This window comes from Colletes latitarsis, chromosome 9, assembly GCF_051014445.1.
Source record: "Colletes latitarsis isolate SP2378_abdomen chromosome 9, iyColLati1, whole genome shotgun sequence".
Taxonomy (NCBI): Eukaryota; Metazoa; Arthropoda; class Insecta; order Hymenoptera; family Colletidae; genus Colletes; species Colletes latitarsis.
The window spans coordinates 18,813,687-18,834,962 of NC_135142.1; the positions used below are offsets into that span (position 1 = coordinate 18,813,687).

The 21,276-nt window shown below is 35.3% G+C and overlaps 1 protein-coding gene across 2 annotated transcripts; it reads right to left on the bottom strand.

The window, feature by feature from the left end:
- Window positions 1-6: 6 nt before the first annotated feature.
- Window positions 7-20,735, bottom strand: Dpp10 (Dipeptidyl peptidase 10). Of its 2 annotated transcripts, none has more exons than XM_076772475.1 (16): window positions 20,426-20,735; window positions 14,951-15,109; window positions 13,773-13,925; window positions 12,494-12,621; window positions 12,161-12,372; window positions 11,919-12,082; window positions 11,243-11,346; window positions 6,958-7,078; window positions 6,271-6,506; window positions 4,201-4,502; window positions 3,676-3,845; window positions 2,624-2,766; window positions 2,326-2,520; window positions 1,916-2,076; window positions 1,568-1,779; window positions 7-809 (listed from the first exon to the last, which is right to left on the bottom strand). In XM_076772475.1, the coding sequence occupies exons 1-16, from the start codon at window positions 20,456-20,458 to the stop codon at window positions 666-668; spliced, it is 2,637 nt and encodes an 878-aa protein (XP_076628590.1). In that variant the 5' UTR covers window positions 20,459-20,735; the 3' UTR covers window positions 7-665. The 2 variants fall into 2 exon arrangements, with proteins under 2 accessions (XP_076628590.1, XP_076628589.1); XM_076772474.1 differs by having other exon boundaries at window positions 14,951-15,112.
- Window positions 20,736-21,276: the final 541 nt, after the last annotated feature.

Sequence of the window (21,276 nt, forward strand, 5' to 3'; positions counted from 1 at the left end):
CGAAAGGGAACAAAATAGAGATTATTATTATTTTTCAATATTTTCAGATGTCTCAAATTTAAAGGAGAATTTACATACGATACATATATGTGTATAAATATATTTCAATAATCATCCGCTACTTAAGTTTATACTACTACTATAATTATTTAAATCATTGTTAGTTGACAAATATATAATCATTTCGTAGAACAAGAAGTTCGTAATCTATAACATAATGACATTCATTTTCCATCCTTAAAATAGCAAATATTTGCTTTCATTTATTTAAATGTTGCCTGCAATCGAAAGTACAATATAATAATAATAGTAGTAATAATAGTACGTCTTTATTGTACGAAATATTTAAACATTGAGAATATAGACTCGAGTAGAAAAAGAAATTATAAACATAGGTATACATTAGGTACAAAGGCGAGGTACAGATATATGTTATTAACCTAATCTTGACTATACGCATAATTTAAATTGCTTGTAATTAACCTTGTTCGTGTGCCCTTTCATTAGAACATATATAGTCAATATATAAAGTGATTCAAATATATTTTTATTCTGCAGATGTTAATAAATGGAACACAATTTGGAGATATTAAGACGTAATATTTATGTATGGAATTCCATTACAAGTATTAGATTGATTCTTGAATCACATTATGTACATACAACTACAGACTAGATCCACCGCCGATTAGACCAGCTTTCGTATCGGTAGGTGTCTGTTTTTGGAAACAGTCGTCCAAAAATTGAGCCATTGATAAGTACAGATGACCTTTAACTCCTGCTAAAGTATGACTCACGTCTGGATACACCTGAAAGTAAACAACATACATAAATTACCACTAGAATAAATTGTAATATTTTTTTTTACAAACAGAAATTAAACAGTTATTTTCCATTCTATACAGGGTGGTCAGCCACCCCTGAGAAAAATTTTAATGGGAGATTCTAGAGGCCAAAATAAGACGAAGATCAAGAATATCAATTTCTTTTATATTAAAAAATTCCAAATCATTCTGAAAAAATTATTTTTGGTTGCAGAGGTCAATTACAATCATTTTTGGTCATTACACATACCCCCGAATTCCTACTCACTTTCGAGAAAAAAATTCGAGTAGCTACTGAAATTTTTAGACGAAATTAAAAAATTTCAAATCGTTCTCAAAAAATTATTTTTGATTGCGGGGGTCAGTTACAATCATTTTTGGTGAATAGACATACCTCCGAAATCCTGCGCATTTTCGAGAAAAAAATTCAGTACGAGCGGAACTTTATACGTTAATAACTTCTTAACGAAGCCTCCATCAACAAATTGATAGTCTTAATTTTCGTTTTATTTTGGTCTCTAGAATCTGCCATTAAATTTTTCCCCAGGGATGGCGGAACACCCTGTATATTTCTTTAATAATATTACTAAAATTATTGTGAATTTTATACAAAATAGTAGAGTTTTTATGTAATAGGACGAACTTGCATAATATTTCGGTTATAATTTCTATCGAATTATGCTAATCCGTGGTAAAGTTAAAATTTATCTGAAAATAAAAATGATCATAATAAAAAAATGTACCTGTTGTCGGAAGAGTATCCCTTTTTTGGCAAGATGTCTTGCAAGTGCCATAGATTGTTGAAACTGAACGTTATCATCCGCAGTACCGTGTACGAGGTAAAACATTTTATTTCGTAAATATTCCACCTTGTCGTACACATCTGATTCAGCATATCCTTTGAAATTCGATGCAACGTTTGGAAAACCCATGTATCTTTCGGTGTATGCTGAATCTGTGCGAGTACAATTTTTTATTACATACACGTGTGAACGATGACGCACGATGTAACGTAAGTAACACTTGCAGATTATATTTATGTGGGGCTCGTAAGATTGGACTAAACTATAACATACCATAAAAAAACATACCGTAAAGTTTCCACGAAACGACTGGTGCCACACTTATACCGCATTGAAACACATCTTGCTCAGGTTGTGCCAACGACATGGCTGCGACGAAGCCTCCATAGCTCCAACCCCAAATGGCAACTCGTTGTTTGTCCACAAAATGCAACGAGTCCCGCAAGTACCTATAAGCATACACATCCAAAATTGTGATTAGATGTATCTTTCAATTTTTGGCGTATAAAATTACGTGATGATACATCTCAGAAACATATAAAAATGAGAATATGTTCAGCAATAATACTGTAGATACAATAGTGCACGGTTGAATTTCACTGAAATCTCCACTGTACAATGAATACTTACGTCCAATAATTATATGCAATATTTTTAATAATTTCACTTTCTACATATACGTAATAATTTATACTTACTCGGTAACTTCAAGTTGATCAGCGACTTCTACAAACCCAAGCCTGTAGTAAACTTCGTGAAGAAATTTGTAACCTTGACCTCCACTGCCCCTACCATCGATTTGCGCGACGATCATGTTTTTTCTACTAGCCAAATACGTGTTCCAGTCTATTTTAAACATGTCTGTTACCAACTGTGAACCTGGTGCGCCGTACCTATGAAATCGCGAAACGAAGAAGATCGGTTGTAAAAAGAATATCGGTCGAAATGTTCAACGTAGCCAGTTATTTACGTGACAGTAACGGTACGTATACTTACACTTGCACGATTAAAGGGTACCGTGTAATTTCATCTTCTCTCAATCCAGGCGGTAAATGCAATCTCACTTGTGCGTTGTATCCGCCACTTATTTGGACAGGAAACGTTTTAACTTGTGGTAGCGCGAGATTGGCAACCTTCTCCTAAACAAACGAACTGTCATTTGTTGATCTCGATTATAAGAATGCAAAAGGGAGATCGATGAAACTTTGTTTCCATCTATCTCTCTTCGGGTCTCCGGTCGCAGCAACCTCCACGTGGTGAGACCTGGTAATTAGTGTTATTCGGGACCAAGAAACCTTCGTCTCGAGTAACACCAAGCTAATGGCTGCGAATTTAGAGTAGTCTATTAACCCCTTACCGTACAATTACGAGTCTGACTCGTTATAAGTTCTTGATTTCAAGTTTCACGATCATAACACATTTTTACATTTACGAAGTATTCATAAAACATTCCTTGTACGAACAAAACAAAATTAAATAGTGTTACGCCGGGGAGTATTGCTCGTCGAACGACGCATATTTACGATACGGAAAAAAATTAACACAACAAATATTCAACGTAACACAACTGTTAACGCAAACTATGAACTTTATTGACAATGATCCTTTGAATACGTTCGTTCGTCACGAGATCTATCGTAGTTCTATTCTTCAAATCGTTGCCGGTTTCTCAGCAACCGGAAGGCACGGGATCTCGCATCCGCTCGTTTTTGTGTGGCAGCTTCACCTCATCGCGAAGCCTCTTCACACCATTGCGACGATGCAATTTCGAGGTATTGCGCGGCATCTTCATACCGTCGCAACAATAGTATATGTTTGACAAATTATAGGAATTAAATTGTACGTCAAGGGGTTAAGACGTAAGGGACAATTGTACCCTTTAGAATTTTATACCATTTTAAATTGATTCTTTTCATTAGAAGCTATTAATGTACAGTGCGATCGTATCTCAGAAATTATATTAATTCGAATATATAAAATTATAATACTTGGAACTTGTAAACGAAGAAGGGAATATTACCAGAATTGGAAATAGGAAGATAACTTACACGCAACAAAGTATTGTTCTGCAGGACGTAAATAAGACGTGGCGTAGGAAGTTCAGTTTTGTATAAAGCAACTGTTGGTATATTAGGTCCGTAACATTCTAACACGAAATAATTTGTACTGCCTGGTGGGAATATAGCATTGAAGTATTGACAAGGCTCTTCGGTGAATTCTATAAGTAAAAAGAGAAATGCTTCGTTAGAACAGTGGAATGGTACAATGGTATAGTCAGACACTCTACCACATTCACCAGCCAGTTACCGAAAATTGATCGTCACTGTGACGAATCGATTCTAGAAACTATTAAAAATATGCTAAGCTTCATATTGGTGGGTTGATAACCATAGTGATATAAATCACATTTTAGTTATTTTAGTTTAAAAGTTTAAAACAAATTCAGACACGTATTAACATTTCAAGAACACTATATCAGCGTAATTTTTTATCTTTGTTGTGTGTAGAATATAATCAGGAGTCGTTGCAAAATCTAGTTATTAACTTCTATTGTATCGTTTATAGATACTTACTCGGCGGAGCTTGTACTTTCAATTTTTGTTTTTTCGTGACAGTCTCCTTTGGCTCCTGTTGCTCCGCGTTTGATGTGCTATCGGTTTGTACTTCGTAGTGATCGTGTATATAATTATTGCCAGACCAGGAGCTATGGTAACGGGACCCGGTCGTTCGATGATTATTTCGACCCCCTTCCGGTGTTTCTGTGCAAGTGATGCATACAGCGGGATGTAGAGACGAGCCTACATGCGGTAATACTGATTTCACGTAATACAGATGTCTTTGACTCGGTCGTATGGTTGGAATACCTATAAAGTATCTATGCAAAATAATTAAATTAGACTTCAGAATAATTACCATTATCGTATTAAATAATTTATAATCAAGTACATTTGATTTTTCATAAAGTATAACTATACTTCTGAACCTATTTCTTATGGTGTTGTGTTACCCCCCACCATTGGTCTAGCAATTCCCCCACCCAGAGTCAGGAAATATATTACGTAATAATTGCTAAACTACTCCCACAGTGAGTGTAAAACGTAGCTTAACTCGTAAAACAGAAATTACCTCTACGTCAAACATAAAAAACGATTAAGTCATTGTAAAATTATGGTAATTCGTTGGAACGATTACCAGAAAGCATGATTCTATTTTGCAAGTGATATTGACGAAATATATTTAATCATTCAAGATAATAGCTACACATTTAATTTGATTTTTAAAAATCGATGTCGAACAGATACAGGGTGTTCGAATACCTCTAGGAAAAATTTTAATGGGAGATTCTAGAGGCCAAAATAAGACGAAAATCAAGGATACTAATTTGTTGATTGGGGCTTCGTTAAAAAGTTATAGGAACATTTCCGGCCACCCAGTATATTTTCGGTAAAGAATTGTTTTCTCGAAAGTACGTAGGAACTCACGGGTATGTCTACTCACCAAAAATGATTGTAATTAACCCTCCTATCTAAAAATAATTTTTTTAGAACGATTAAAAATTTTGTAATTTTGCCGAAAATTTCACATCTACTCGAATTTTTTTCTCGAAAGTGGGTAGGATTTCGGAGGTATGTTTATTCGCCAAAAATGATTGTAATTGACCCCCGTAATCGAAAATAATTTTTCCAGAAATATTTGAAAATTTTTTTTTCTTTAGGCACCTACCCCCTTGTCGATTTTTCTTAAAAATTCGTTTTTCTTTTTTAATAAATTAGTTTGATGTCCTATAGAAAAGTTGTCTAATACTTTTTTTTCGTACCCATGAGCTCTACTTCAGAAAAAAATTTCATTGAAATATATTCACTATTGTAGGAGTTATGGCTGTTAGAAAATTGGACCATTTCTATGGGGTTTTTCTCATTTTGCGGGGTCAAGGACCAACTTTTTGAATATTTTTGGAATTTCTACATATTCTACGCCAAAATACGCGTAATTTGCTTTTTTAAACATTAAAATCGTCCAATCCGTTCAGAAGTTATGACGTTTTAAAGATTCGCATGAAAATTCGGGCAGACATTTCTGACGTGAAATTATATTTTCGGCAAGGAATTTTTTTCTCGAAAATGGTTACGAATTCAAGGGTATGTCTATTCACCAAAAATGATTGTGATTAACCCTCCTAGCTAAAAATAATTTTTCCAGAACGATTTGAAATTTTTTAATTTTGTCGAAAGATTTCATACTTTCCCGAATTTTTTTCTCAAAAGTGGGTAGGATTTCGGGGGTATATGTAATGACCAAAAATAATTGTAATTGACCCTTGCAACCGAAAATAATTTTTCCACGAATGATTTGAAATTTTGTACTTTAATTTTTTAATTATTTTTAACGAAGCCTCAATTAACAAATTGATATTCTTGATTTTCGTGTTATTTTGGTCTCTAGAATCTCCCATTAAAATTTTGGTGTATATTTATCAATACGCGATAGTCAAAGTAAATGTTTGGGAATGGATGATTTCATTAATCTTAATAATCCCTGTTATCCTTTATGTTCAGTTTTTGTTTTCTATAATACTGCACATGCCTTTATTGTACGCTAAGTTTTTGTTAACAATTAGTATATGTATAATGCAATAGACTCACATGGTATTGTTTATCTGATCCCATGCCACTATTTGGGTGACTTCGAATTTCCCGTGCGTGAGCGGAACGACCAATTTTCGAGCAACATTCACCCAGACTATGTGTTTGTAATAACCACTTGGACCATCCTTAACCGGATTTATGGCAATATAACTGCTGCCGTTTGCTGAGAAGATAGGGGATTCAGGGGGTGTGTCGACCCAACCATGATCTTCAGACGTTATTCTTTGAATTTCCTACATGAAATATTCGAATTAACCAAAAGATAATACATTATTTCCAGAATATAAGCCATAATTAGTTACAGGGGTTTCCCAATAAGAGCGACAGAACTTTCGATTGTCATATTTGTGAATTTAATTTGAGAAGTGGTTTCAACAAGACGGTACCACGTTTCTGTTGAAATTATTAAAAAGTCTAATGGCGTCGAAACGTAAGACTGCTATTTAGACGCCATTAGATTTTTTCTTACGCGGCCATGTTGAATCTCTTGTTTAGTCAGACAAACAAAGAAAACTCGTGTTATCAGCGAGACACAGCCTGATTTATGTTCCGGAGTCATCGTAAATTAAGTTTAGCGTATTCACTCTGCCAAACACAATCGCGATGGTCGTTTAAACGATAATGTGTTTCGCGTATAAGTTCTGTAGCTCTTGTTGGGAAACCCTGTAGTCGTGGTATATGTACCTGACAGTGCCACATTGGACTTTTACAAATAGTTACGACGGATAGGTTTTGTGCCCGTGTCAACCATGTTATGCACACTTCCGTTAAAGACACCCAGGAAGCCGTGGTAAAGTAATGTTCCCTGTTAATGGACATAGTCGCATGGTCAGGACGGATAGTGGTCGAGTTATTTCGCCGTTTTCGGAATGTGGACAATGTCCAAGCACCCCAGGAACTCTCTTTTCCTGGCGATGGCTAGGGGTTACAGGTTTTGCACCCCCAAACTAACCCTTTTGCAAATCAAATTCACTCATTTGCAAATGCAATTTTACGTTATTTTTTTCGTTTAAGCATTATCACCGTACGGAAAACAAAATTGTTATTTTTTTTATTCGTGTTACAATGGCTCGAGGAATCTGTAAGATGCACCAAATTTGATGATCGAATCAAAAAAAGCAATTAAATATTTGACGTTACGCCAATTTAATATAAAATCAAATTTACGAGTGTTCTGATTTCTATCTTTGTAATATTCGTGTTTAAAAATGTTGGTTCCAGACATCGGTTGTGTGTCGTATTTGTCGTGAAACACCTGTCGAAAATAAAAATGTGTTCGATATCGTTTGATATCGTTTGTTCGATTCGCCTGGGTCAACCGAAATGTGATTGTAAATGATTCTAAGTACAGATAAGCGAAAGACGTTCAAATAATACTTGACTGGCAAGCATTACTTTTCATATTTTTCTTTATATTTATGTATAATACGTACATAATACGCATCTGACATGTTTCGTCTGGTAAGGATCGAAGCTTTACAACCAAATCTGGATCCTCCACGAGTGATTGTATTGCAGATCACGCTATACACCGCGCAATAACGCTAATCGCGCGGTTTAAGTTGTAATAATAGTCGACTTCGTACCAAGATTCAGATTCTTCCACTCGAGCCCTAATTCTCCGCATTCTCTATTCATTCCTCATTAACGCTTTACGCTGTAAACCAGTTAACATTAATTCTTACTGCCGGAAGCGAAACAGACCGTCGTACATACTGAAGAAATATGACTTATCTTTCATTCGGATCGATGATCGATTCTTTCTTCTGTCTTTGCAATTCCCATCGACGTCGAAACGGCCCTTTCCTCCCATGATTCGAATGCATCAGTGTCCAACCACCGTATCTTCCCCTCGTCCTGGTAAACATTCAATCCTCTTAGTCCTGCGCAGAGTTGGGCATTACAATAATTGACTAATTCTTCGCGACTAATCAATCGATTACGTGATAAAAGATTTAGTCGTTAGAATTAATAGCGACGTCAGTTGATTATTTATTGAAATTAATCGCTCGCGACGATCGACGATCAACGATTGAATAACTTGTAAATTGCTCGCGGCAATTATGAATTAAAGTTTCATTTTATAAGTAAAATTTGTTCGAATGTTGTTGAGCAAAATGTAACGTAATTAACGATTGACTTGAAATTGCAATTTCTGCGATTCGTCGCAACTGCATTTCTTAATTGAAACTGTAATTACATTATATTTTACTAAACAACGTTTTCATAGATTTACAAATTTGTTAGAACAAAATTAATATTAACGCTGTTTCTATGTATTTCATATTTGGTTTAGTATTTGTCGATAAGAAATTTATTTATTTATACGAGGATGAAGTTCGTAAAGAAGAACTCTAAATTCGTGGATTTTATTGGTTGTAACAAAAATGCAAGAATGAGCGATTAATGATTAACGCGATCGTCGATCGTCACGAGTGTTTAATAATTATCCGTTTCGATCGTAATCGTCAATCATTACTTTAATTAAATTTTGCCCAACGCTGGCCCTACGTTTGTCCAGACCAAGCCTGTTCAACTCTGCCTGTGGGGGGTAAGAGCATTATGCGTGAACTATGCGAGGAGCCAAGAGAAATGCAGAGAGCATTTTCCCCATCCTGTGGTCATTAAACAAGGAAAATGCAAAACCTTCGGGACACCGATTTAACTGGAACTTTACATAGGGTTTTCAAATAAGAGAAAATTATTAATCAACCCATTCCAACGCGTCAACATGGTACAAAAAGCGAAATGATTATTGCTACTGCAAGGAAAAGTGTCGCTGAGAATCTAAATTTATCTATTCTACGATCGTAGAACAGAATTCTCTCAGAATCGAAGCCTGCTAGTCATCCTACTGATTGGGCTCTGATTTTGATGTTATATGCAAAATTATCGAATTTGGGGAGATGCTAATCCTCAGAAAGTCACTGTGTGTTCCTTGACTGGTGGAGTCATTGGCTTTCGAGTTTATGATCTTATAATAGTATATTTTCGTAAAGAAGGTGTTGAGATCTACCAGATGGTCTTGCACTCTCCTTGTAAGTAGTATGTCTTAGAAGATGGGATTAATGATGTTACAGAGCATTCGGGGCCAGTACTCGAATCGATCGCTCTTTTCCCGAGGTCAGAGACTTTGTTCAAACGTAATTTAAGTCATCGTTTTGCTCCACCACGGTTAATCGTATATCTTGTTTATTTCAATCGCGAGAGACTGTAATTTTTAATTTATTAAAAAAAAAAGACATGACATTCCCTGCCACGATGTCGCAGCTCTCGAAGGCGTGGCTTACTACTCTTCCACAGGCTCTGCTTTTTCTCGAGTTGAACATGCCTGGTATAGGCCTCTCACATGATTGAACATTATTTACATTACATGACATACGTTACAACAAGACCTACCCCAATTTTACTTAAAAATATTCTGCCAAAATTTTAATTCTGTTCGTTCGATCAGCAATGCTTAATTAATATTCTAAAATGTATCGTTTGATATGTTTTAGTATATTCAAATATATATTTGACTAAGATATTAAAGACTTTGAGAAAGGTCTTGCTGTCGTGTACGTGGTGTAATACAACTAATGTTCAATAATGCGGAAGGACTAGGGTAACACAGATCTAAGAGGATTCGATGTTTACAGGATGCTTGGGAGATACATTGTGTACGACAACATTCATGTAATGTAAGGAAAATCGAGGGAAATGCAAAGAAAGCATTTTTTTCTTAAGCATCTAGTGACAGTCTGTTTGGCTTTCAGCAGTAAGGATTAATACTAACGTGTTTACAGCGTAATGAGTTCCAAGCAATGGAGTGGGATCAGAGCGTGATAAAGGGGAAACAGAAAATATGGTGAGTCAGGGCACGATATAGAAGAATCTGAAGTACAAAGTCGAGTCAACTATTATTGCAACTTACTGTGCGATTGAGCATTTTATTGCGGATGAAGTAAACCACCTCAGCTATTGTTTGCTATCTAGCGTGCCCCTGCTATAAAATCATTCAAGGATGGAGATCTGAAGCTTCGATTTTTACCAGACAAAACGAAACAGATGCTTATTATGTACACGTTGCACATAAATACCGAAATAATCGTTACAAAAAATAATATATACTACCTATACTATAGCGTACTATAATATACCATTATTATTTTAGGAGAAAGAGTAGGATGAACAGGTACATATAAGCAACTAACAGTCATACATATTCGGAGCAAATGCACAAATGCTTCCTTGCATCACGAAACTTTTATTCGTTCTTCGATATATGTAAAAAATAATTTAATTTTTACCAATTTAAATCGTAACTTTTATTGGACAAATAATTCATCCAAGTATATTTATACTCTAATCGTTATTCGAAATATTAATTTAGATAAAAGTTTTGCTGGCTGGCCGCACGAGCAACCCGTGACTTAAAGTCCCGAATATGAAATGTATAAACTCTTTCGCGTATGTGTTTGCAAGTTTTAGAGATTACTTTGCTGGATTAATTTCATTTCTACTCTTCTGTCACAGCACTATACTTAGGACCATAAAGTCTTAGTGCCCAGAAAGTATGTCATCAAGTCGATCCTAGGTCACTAGCCCCCTGCTGTTAGGTACGCTATTGTCTTGGCTCCTCACTGTCTTTACGAGCGCTTTTATACAGCGTGATTCGCTCGCCATTGGACTCGAAATTCGGCGTTAATTTCGTGCACGTTTACAGCCGTGCAAACAACCTTTCCCTGATACTTTCTTTTCTGTAATTACTGTTTTAGGTGCGTCATCCTGTACACTATCAATCTCGGAGTCGTAATCGCCTAACTTGTGAATTCTCACCACGAAAATAATGAAAATTGACCTCGTTTGTGATACTCTCACATGTAACTCATATATATTATTGGGACACAACACTATTAGTAACAGGTACCGGAGTGCAGATTTAACAAGTGGCAGTTTCTTTGTGTCGATTTAGAAAATAACTTACGTATTCTCGATGATCGGTGGCGGTTTCACTAACTTCGTATGAATATTCTTCGGGTCTGCCAAATCAGCCACGTAGAGTCGCACGACAGGATTCGGTGTTCCAGGCTAAAAAATCAAAATAATATCGTATATCCTTATGAAATACGTGGTACGTACATTATACATCAAACTATTTAAAAGAAACATACAGATTTTTGTATGATACATATACAGCATTTATATATTTCTTTTAATAATTTTGTACGTTCTTGGCAAGATATCGCAAAACTGCTTTATCTTCGCGTTATTTGAGCACTTATACATCGATTCACGTTTTAGGAGAAAAAATCTATGCTAACAGTTTCAAATAAACAAGCTCCCTTATTTTGCTGTACCCTTTGTTGACAGTTATAAAGAGCCGTTAAAGACACGATATTTCCGTAACTACCGTCTCTTTTCTGTAAACTCCTTCCCATTTTTGAACAGAAAACACGGGAACCGGTCCAAACTGACACTGCATCTTCTATACGAAGGTTAACAAATAACAGTGTTTAACCAAGACGAAGTATACTGCATTAATCGCGTATTTGGTCCGGTGACCAAATATCTTTCTAGCGTTACGATAGAATAAATACTGAAAATTCTAAAACTAACTTGATTAATTAGAAAGATTAGACGAATTTGTAATAATGAGATACCTTGGGATAACGCAATGATCGTACGTCAGGGTAAAGAGCTTTGTTCCCTTCTCCGTACCATGATATATGCATTTCCTCCACTAGGGAATCGTTAAAAGAAGCATACAGCATCATATGACCATCCGACGACATCCAAATTGCTTCTGCACAGTGTAATATCTCTTCTATGAAATTAAATTAATAGCGAATTCCATTTACATACGTTCCCTCGATAATAAGTCTCGATGAAATATGTGTATTACCTTCGTAGAGCCAATCTGGCAATCCGTTTGACAAAATACCTGGAATCGCAGTGTTAGTAACTCGGTATCCTGTGTTACTCATAGGGCCAGTTATGTAATAAATATCATAATCTTGCACCATGACTAGTCCGTGGCCACGAGGGGTCCATTGCGCTAATAAAAGATACGGGTTGCCTCCTTTCTCCGGATGAGGAGTCAGTAGTATGATTTCTCTGCAATAATCAAACGTGTACAAAAATGTTTTTAGGATTGGAGATCTTAGTTATCAATCGACCCTCGATCATTGTACTATCAGAAGCAACAGGAATAGTTTAAAAGTATTATTTCACTAACCGTGTGTTTACATCGTATATTGTATATTGCGCTAAATACGAATGTCGGAAGAGTTTCTTCACATTGTGTGCGAGAAGTAAGTATTTACGATCGGGTGATAACGAGAACTTGGCAGGATTCAGTCTCCTCTAAACGGAAAAATATCACTTAATGTTTCGTTAGATGGTTATCCCACACCTAGGAAAAATTTTAATGGGGGATTCTAGAGGCCAAAATAAGACGAAAATCAAGAATATCAATTTGTTGATAGAGCTTCCGTTAAAAAGTTATTAACGTTTAAAGTTCCGACCGTCAAGAATTTTTTTCTAGAAAATGCGCAAAATTTCGGGGGTACGTCTATTCATCAAAATTGATTGTAATTGACCCCCGCAACCGAAAATAATTTTTTTAGAACGATTTGGAAAATTTTTTTTTCGTCGATAAATTTAGGCACCTACCCCCTGTCGATTTCTCTTAAAAACTCGTTTTTGATTTTTAATAATTTTGTTTGACGCCCTACAGAAAAGTTGTCTAATACTTTTTTGTAGGTACCCATAAGCTTTACTTCAGAAAAAAGTTTCATTGAAATATGTCAACTATTATAGGAGTTATGGCCGTTTGAAAATTGGACCATTTTTATGGAGTTTTTCTAATTTTGCGGGGTCAAGAATCAACTTTTCGAATATTTTTGCGATTTGTATGTATTCTCCATCAAAATACGCGTAGTTTGCTTTTTTAAACATTAAAATCGTCCAATCCATTCAGGAGTTATGACGTTTTAAAGATTCGCATGAAATTTCGGGGGTGTATTCCTGGCCTCACATTAGATTTTTGGTCTGGAATTTTTTTCTCGAAAGTGCGTAGGATTTTGTGGGTATATGTAATGACCAAATATGATTGTAATCGACCCCCACAACCGAAAATAATTTTTCCAGAACGATTTGAAATTTTTAAATTTTGTCGAAAAATTTCACACCTTCTGGAATTTTTTTCTCGAAAATGGTTAGGATTTCGAGAATATGTCAATTGACCAAAAATGATTGTAATGGGCCCCTGCAACTAAAAATAATTTTTTTAGAACGATTTGAAATTTTTTAATTTAATTGTTAATAACTCTTTAGCGGAGCCTCCATCAACAAATTGGTATTCTTGATTTTCGTCTTTTTTTGGCATCTAGAATCCCCTATTAAAATTTTTTCCCAGGGGTGGCCGAACACCCTGTATACTTGGTTCACGTTACCTTGTTCTATATAGCATAAAACATGATATCAAAATATTCTAGCAATCGACGTAAACTTACAAAAGTTTCGTTAGGCATTAAACTGCGAGAGGTTACATTTCTTTGAGAAATATGTAACAAGGAGATTCCGCCCCAAACGTCTCTGTAGCAAATGTGCTGTTCGCTCGCCCATGATCCATTGAAAAGGAGGGGTGTTAATTCTCCGGAGAGTACCTTAAAAATTGATTCGTTTCATGTTGAAACAGTATTGAATTACTTGCCAACGATTCTTTACTAATAATGCAAATTACAAGGAATGTAATCAAAGATAGAGAAAGTAAGTAAATGGTCAATGTTTTGATTTGTGCAAGGTTTCGGTGCTTGATAAACTAATTAGCAAAAATGGAAACAGAGGAAAAGCACTTGCGCCGCACAAGTCCAATTACAGCTACAATTGTGAGTGGGCCAAGTGTGAAATTACCATTGCGACAGCTGCTTGAAACAAAGTTGTTCACAATGTTATTACCACTGCAATTAAGTTCAAATAACGAGAGTCGAAGATACACAGGAATTGCATAGTAATTAATCTATGTAAAAAGAAAAACATCTCTAATCCCTTTCTTCCAACTCTTACTTTCTTTGTCAGGAATTAGCTAGATCAGGCTCCGCGAGCCACAGTTGGCCCTTTCCCCCCACTCTCGCCGTTTGCATTTACGATGGTGGGGGGAATCGACTAGGTGAAAGGCAAGTCGTGTGACGCGCGGCAGAGAAACAGTTGGTCGGGGCTGACCGTGGTGAACGGATGACCCGAGCGCTGCTCTGCGGGCCACTTTCCTCTTTCTCTGGATCTATTGATTCGTCAGAGAACTATCACCCCTTTCTATCCCCCTTCTGTGTTCGCTTAACCCCAGTCTTAGGAATTGGGGCACGTGGCAATCGTTCATCCGTGGATGAACGGAACGCCGCACCTCGAACCTACACGGTGCGTTCATGAAATGACTTTGCTCTCTTACACCAGTACCATTTAGCTGCTCTTTTCGAAACTTTCCATGAACAGCTCGTGTTTTCGGGATTTTGGCAGACAATTTAAATGCATAAAGAATGTTAAAATTGTATCAAAGTGGGGTTTTTTGTATCAGTGAAACGTTGGTTTGGTTTTGATCTCGATTCGCTGAGGACTTTGCAGCGGTGGTCGAATTAGATGTCCCACTTTTTTTAAAGTATTACACATCGGCATGCTAATAATCAATATTACGTACCTCGGAAAGTCGCAACCGAGCACCTCGGACTCTAGGACCCTCGTCCGGTGGAGTCAATAGGGCCACCGATGTCACGATCAGAGCTAGGACCGCAACAATCACGAGCAGAGCTATCAAAATGCCACGCCAATTCCTCTGATTCGGGTTTGCTGATACTAGCTCCTATCACAAAGATACTCACTAATGCCAATGTCAAATATTTGAATTTTATAGGGTTATTCAAATTAAGTGTCGCATTTTTTAATGAATAGACACACATCATCGCCAAATGTAAATAAATCGTTATGGAACGTTACATTGTAATCAACATGTACAGATTATTATAAAAATTTAATATTTGTGTTCCACGATTAATGTAATGAAATGGACTTTACATTAAAATAAAGACCTCGAGACAATTAGGATTAAAGACATTAAATTTGGATAACCCTGCATATATACATTTAGACTAAGCTAAGTTGACTAATGAGGTACAATATGCAATCCACGAAAAAATGATAGTACGCCCTAAAATTCTAATACGATATTTATTTCGCAACGTAGTAAGTTTAATATATTTATAAACGTGGAACATATTGTATTTAATATGCTTAACATTATTTTTCAACATAATCCTTTTACTTTTCAACGTACTTGGCTCATCGTTCCACAAGCTTTCTTATACCACCAAAAAAGATGAAAAAAATTGTTCCTCTAAAGTCTAATGAAATATTTAGCAGTTAGTATTTGTCTGCAGTGAAATCGAAAAGAACTCTCTCATAGAATGTTACTGTTACGTTGAGATAAAAATCGAAATCAGTGAAATGAACTTCGCGTAGAACGAAATTCATTTCGTTTCTGACGATTTCAGATCTGGTGAAATTTTAAGTACCGGTATAGTTGCGGAATTATTAAGGGAAGGCACAAATATATATAAGCATAAGCAAGTGGACGGCACGAAGGACTCTTAACCCCTTAACGTTCATACCCGAGTTTGACTGCTTTGAAAAACGATATTTGTTCAAACTAACGGTTTAAAGGATAATAATATTTGTTTTCCTTCAAATTATACGTTAGATACAACATTGTAATTAACAAAAACCGCATTTTTATATAGCTTAGGAACAAATCCAATAAAGAAAACTGATTATTAACCAGAAAAATATGAGCGTTAAGGGGTTAAAGGAGCTGACTTTAGAAACACTCGGGAAGAGAAGAATCCAATGTCGTCGAAGATTATTTTCTCTTCTAAAATATGAATACTTTTTTGTAAATTTTATATTAATGTACGTGATCGGAAACTTCTCGCCAGAGGTTGCACGTATTTATTAAAGAATAGAAAAAAATTTAAATAAATCATAAACGTTTTATAGTATTGTCGCGAAGCGTATAATTATAGAAGACGGTGGCATTTCGTAATTTGTTGCTGTCATAACATACATGTGCATTAATTCTGTTGTTAGACCAAGAAACTATATTGTAAAATGGCGAATCGATCGAACTAACTGTTATTCTAAGCGGATCTCCTGGTTTGTGAATTTTAGGTAGCCCATATGCACGGGATAAATTGTTGTCAGATTCGTGCTTAGATATTTTGGCCCTGATATACTTACCTTAAATACACTTTATTTCCACATATGGATGATCGTAATACTTGTACATAATACATATGGTACGAATGTACAGTCGAACCATGACTTATTCAATTAAATATATTGCTTTCTGGATATTTCACTAATTTATCAGAGAATTTTTATCCAACTAACGTTCATTTCACTAACACTGAATTTGTAACTTTAATCTTGATATAACAGTAACAAATTATGGGAATCATTCTTCGAGAGAGTTCTTTTCTTTTCTGAGTTTCTTTTAATATTTAATTTTTAGAAAATATTCAAAGTAATTAACAGATGCGAGAAACTGATCAGCGGGACCAAATCACACGGTTTAAAATATTTCTAGTTGTGAGAGGTGAACTATTGTTTTGATATTGAAGTAAAAATGTAACAAGAAGTAGTTTCGTATAACCATTTATTTCAAACAATAATATTAGTGTACAAATAATTGTCAAAGCGTCAAAGTAGTTGATTTAAACTTTGTTTTTTTTATGAAATTTTTTAAGAAATTATACAGGGTGTTCGGCCACCCCTGGGAAAAATTTTAATGGAGGATTCTAGAGGCCGAAATAAAACGAAAATCAAGAATGCCAATTTGTTGATGGAGGCTTCGTTAAAAAGTTATTAACAATTAAATTCAAAAATTTCAAATCGTTCTGGAAAAATTATTTTCGGTTGCGGGGGTCAATTACAATCATTTTTGGTCATTACACATACCCTAGAAATCCTACCCACTTTCGAGAAAAAAATTCGAAAATATGTGAAATTTTTCGACGGAAAAAAAAATTTTCAAATCGTTTTGAAAGAATTATTTTCAGTTGCGGGGATCAATTACAATCATTTTTGATGAATAAACATACCCCCGAAATCCTGCACATTTTCGAGAAAAAAATTCAGTACGGGTGAAACTTTAAACGTTAATAACTTTTTAACGAAGCCTCAATCAACAAATTAGTATTCTTGATTTTCGTCTTATTTTGGCCTCTGGAATCTCCCATTAAAATTTTTCCCAAAGGTGGCCGAACACCCTATATGTCTCGTAGTCGAATTAAGTGAGAGTAAACGCGACAGACAAACGTGTTCCACGGATAAAATAACAAATCGACTACGAAACAGATAATCAATTTTTTTTTACTTTTAAGGACGTCTGCCTGCGTCCTCATAACATAGCGCCCAGTGGCCCCATGAAGTGGTACGATGCTGCGGACTTGTCCCTTCTGTCCCTGCCTTGTCACGGCCCTGGTTGCGTTAAATAACTTTTTATACAATGAATCGGAAATTTAACTTCTTTTCCCATCTGTTCGGAACAATGGCTGGTTTTTAAACGAGTTAAACTGATTCTTAAATCGATAAGTTCAAGTGTCGCTCATCAATAATTACATATTATCGATATAGTTATCTTTATCTACAATAACAGTAACGTTATCTGTGTCAGCTCGCGCGATAAATAGATTTAGGTTGATGTTTACAAATTCTCGAGAAAATTTATCTTTGTTATGAAAAGTGTTCTTTGGTTTAGGCGGAATGTACCTGATATTCGATTCAGTACTTTTTACAGTAGAAATAGAAAGATTTTTGTTGTTATGATAAATGGACGTTCGAATGGAAATAAGTTTAATATATTCGCACGGGTAGACGTATTACTCGAGTTAATTAGCCATTTTTCTGTTGGTAAATTGGATTTAGATAAAAAATTGTAATGTAATATTGTAGGATAATGTATGTATGCCCATAATGGTTTGATTAATTTATATTACAATTTTTCTTCTTTCCTTTTCTAAATGTATAAAGCTTTTGATGAGCTTGTGATTCACCAGTTGTATCATTAACAAAGTTTTTATTCTTGTGTAAAATATGATCGATGTGTAGTGGATAATAAGCTGCATATACACATACGAAAGTTTACAAAACGTGTACTCTAATCTGTATTACTAATATTTCTTCAAATAGCTATATAAAGTGAACATTTAAATTTCCAATTCATTATACAAAAAGTTGTTTCACACAACTAACAATTTATCACGTGCATATGGGCTACCTGAAATCCACAAACCAGAAAATCTTCTTAGAATAATAGTTAGTTCGACCGATCCACCATTTTACAATATAGCTTCTTGATTAAATAACATAATTAGCACATACACTATAACGGTAAACACTAGCGTAAAAAAAATAGCATCCATTTGATTATAAAAATTACAAAACGTCACCATTCACTATAATTATAAGGTTTTCCAATAAGACGGAAACTTCAAATGCCATAGCCGCCATATTTATCATTCGGTAGTGCTTTACAAATCATCGTGGCGTTATCAAAATTGATTACCAAAGTTCTTGTTTACTTCGAACAACGTTTCGTGGACTTTGTTCAATTTATAGACAATAGAACTTCACGATTTGTCGTTTAGTGGAAAAATTCGAAGCCCCTATATGAACTCGCTATTGTGCCTCTCACAAAGGAATTATAAGCTTTCTTAGCCCAGCTGTTGATACGGAAGAGAAGAATAGAATTTGACATCCATGCAAACTTTTAAATATTGACAGAAGTACTTTCCTAAGACGAAGCTTTCCTTCATGAAACGGAATTTACGAACATCTGGAAACACTGCAGAACTCTTTCAACAATTATTTTTATCCCGATGGCGTTAAAATTGAACGCGGATCCTTGCCTGTCCGATATAAACTCTATCGGAGGTGCGGACCTAGCCAGAGATGAACTCGTCGATCTTGGAACCAAAAATTTGATAGAATTAAAACTAAAAAAACGTCTCGAAGAATTCTAATGTTCCTTGTAAAGCTTATCCTCGTGTTGCAAAGCGATCTGTGCAAGCTTCGATTCTGTTTGGCGCCTTATACAAATAGGAGCAAATCAGGCTTGTTGACACGGATTGAGAAACATGGTTTGATCAATGTTTAAGAACGTCAGTCTGAGAAAGAGCGACGACTGATTAGACTTTAGTCTTCGTAGAATAAATCTTTCACCTCTTGTAATCAATTTCATTGATCTACCAAGGCAATGACCAGCCACAGTAGTTTTGTTAAGTATTAATTCCCAATAAATCATACACTGAAAGCCAAATTTTTATAGAATACTTTATACTAATCGATTTTTAATTCGAATTTATACGAAAAGATTCAATTAAAGTATACAAAGCCCTTGGTGCGTGAATACTTTTTTTCTGGTTCTCCTTTCCTTAGTTACGATAATAGTACATCCGGTATAATAATATTTAGCAAACTGTGACAGAACAGACTCTGCTGTAACATTTATTGTATTTACTTACGCGTTATTTAAATACGGTACTTTATTGTTAATTAACAGACTGTATAATTTTTAAAACAGACTTCAGATAATTAGCGAATATTCGCAATATTTTCGAGGACACCTCTCATTTAAATTCATTATTTAAAGCAAATGAATCGCGATACGTTTTATTCGTTAAAAATTCATCAAAAATTGTTCCTCTCGAAACCATGCAAATTAAATTATTCTAGGTGTTCGTGTTAAATGTTTTATACTACGATGCTACTTACATTTCCTTTTTTGTACAAAATCGAAAGTAATTACGATGAATCTCTTAAGTGTGTTAATTAATTAATCAACACTGTCACGGTTGATGAAGTGTAAATAGAAAAATAAGAATTGCTCGATTTAATTAAAGTACTTAAAAAGCATTTTATTTTGCCAACAAAGTAATATACACGCATGCTGTTGTATAGTAACGTTTAAGGAATCAACATCATAAGTACATTATCTCCTCAAAGTAATCTTCTGTCGTTTGTCATACTTAACTAGTATTAAAGAAATTCGTCTGGCTTATTCTTCTTTCGACAACAAAAATAAAATTTAATTATAACAGAAAGAAAAAAGATTAATTACCTCGTCGTCGTAAGTGTTATCGTGGTCTGCCATCGGTGAAGCGAATTATCTGGCGATACTGACGGATTAAGGTAGCAGATAACGGAAGATTATGATAAAGTTTATCTTGTATCCAATCGTACTCGGACCTGCGCTGCCTCGTTTAACGAGATGTATGCACGGGCGCACTGATTTAACACACAACACGGAAATAAAAGGGACAGAGGAAGAAGAGGGAACTATTTATCACAGGTTCGCGAAACGATTCTATAGCACGACACTATTCCTTTACCCACCATTTACACTGTGAGAAAGTTTGGTACTGCTACGAAGATTGTTCCCGATGATGCTGCGAGAACGAAGCCTGCGCGATTCTGATGTTGCGCGATTCCATCCTTTCCTTTACGGTCATTCCTGTTTCGCTTGCTCCGACACGAACTAGATCATTAAAGCCCCGTAATTATTTTATTTTATGAGAGTAAACATTTTATTTCATAAACGGCGAACCAAGGTTTTTTAACCGGGACTCTGTTCCCACGAAATCAAGAACAATCGTACGTCGACGTGATCCTTTCTGAAATTATCCTTCAATATTATTAATGGCTAACGAAACCATCCTTTTTCTATCAAACAGGAAGGATCAAATATAGTTTTGTCCATCCGAGAATATATTATTTTTATCACATTTTTAATTTCTAGTATATCAATTGTTACTTTATCTCTTTTCGATTAGATTCGAATTAACGTTTTCGATGTATGAGTTTCGCTAATGAGCAAGTTTTTGATGAATTTTCTATAAATAAATGGCGTTTGATAAGTGAGTAGGATTTGTGGGGTTTCCAACATGCGTCTACCTTCAATGTCCATCGTGA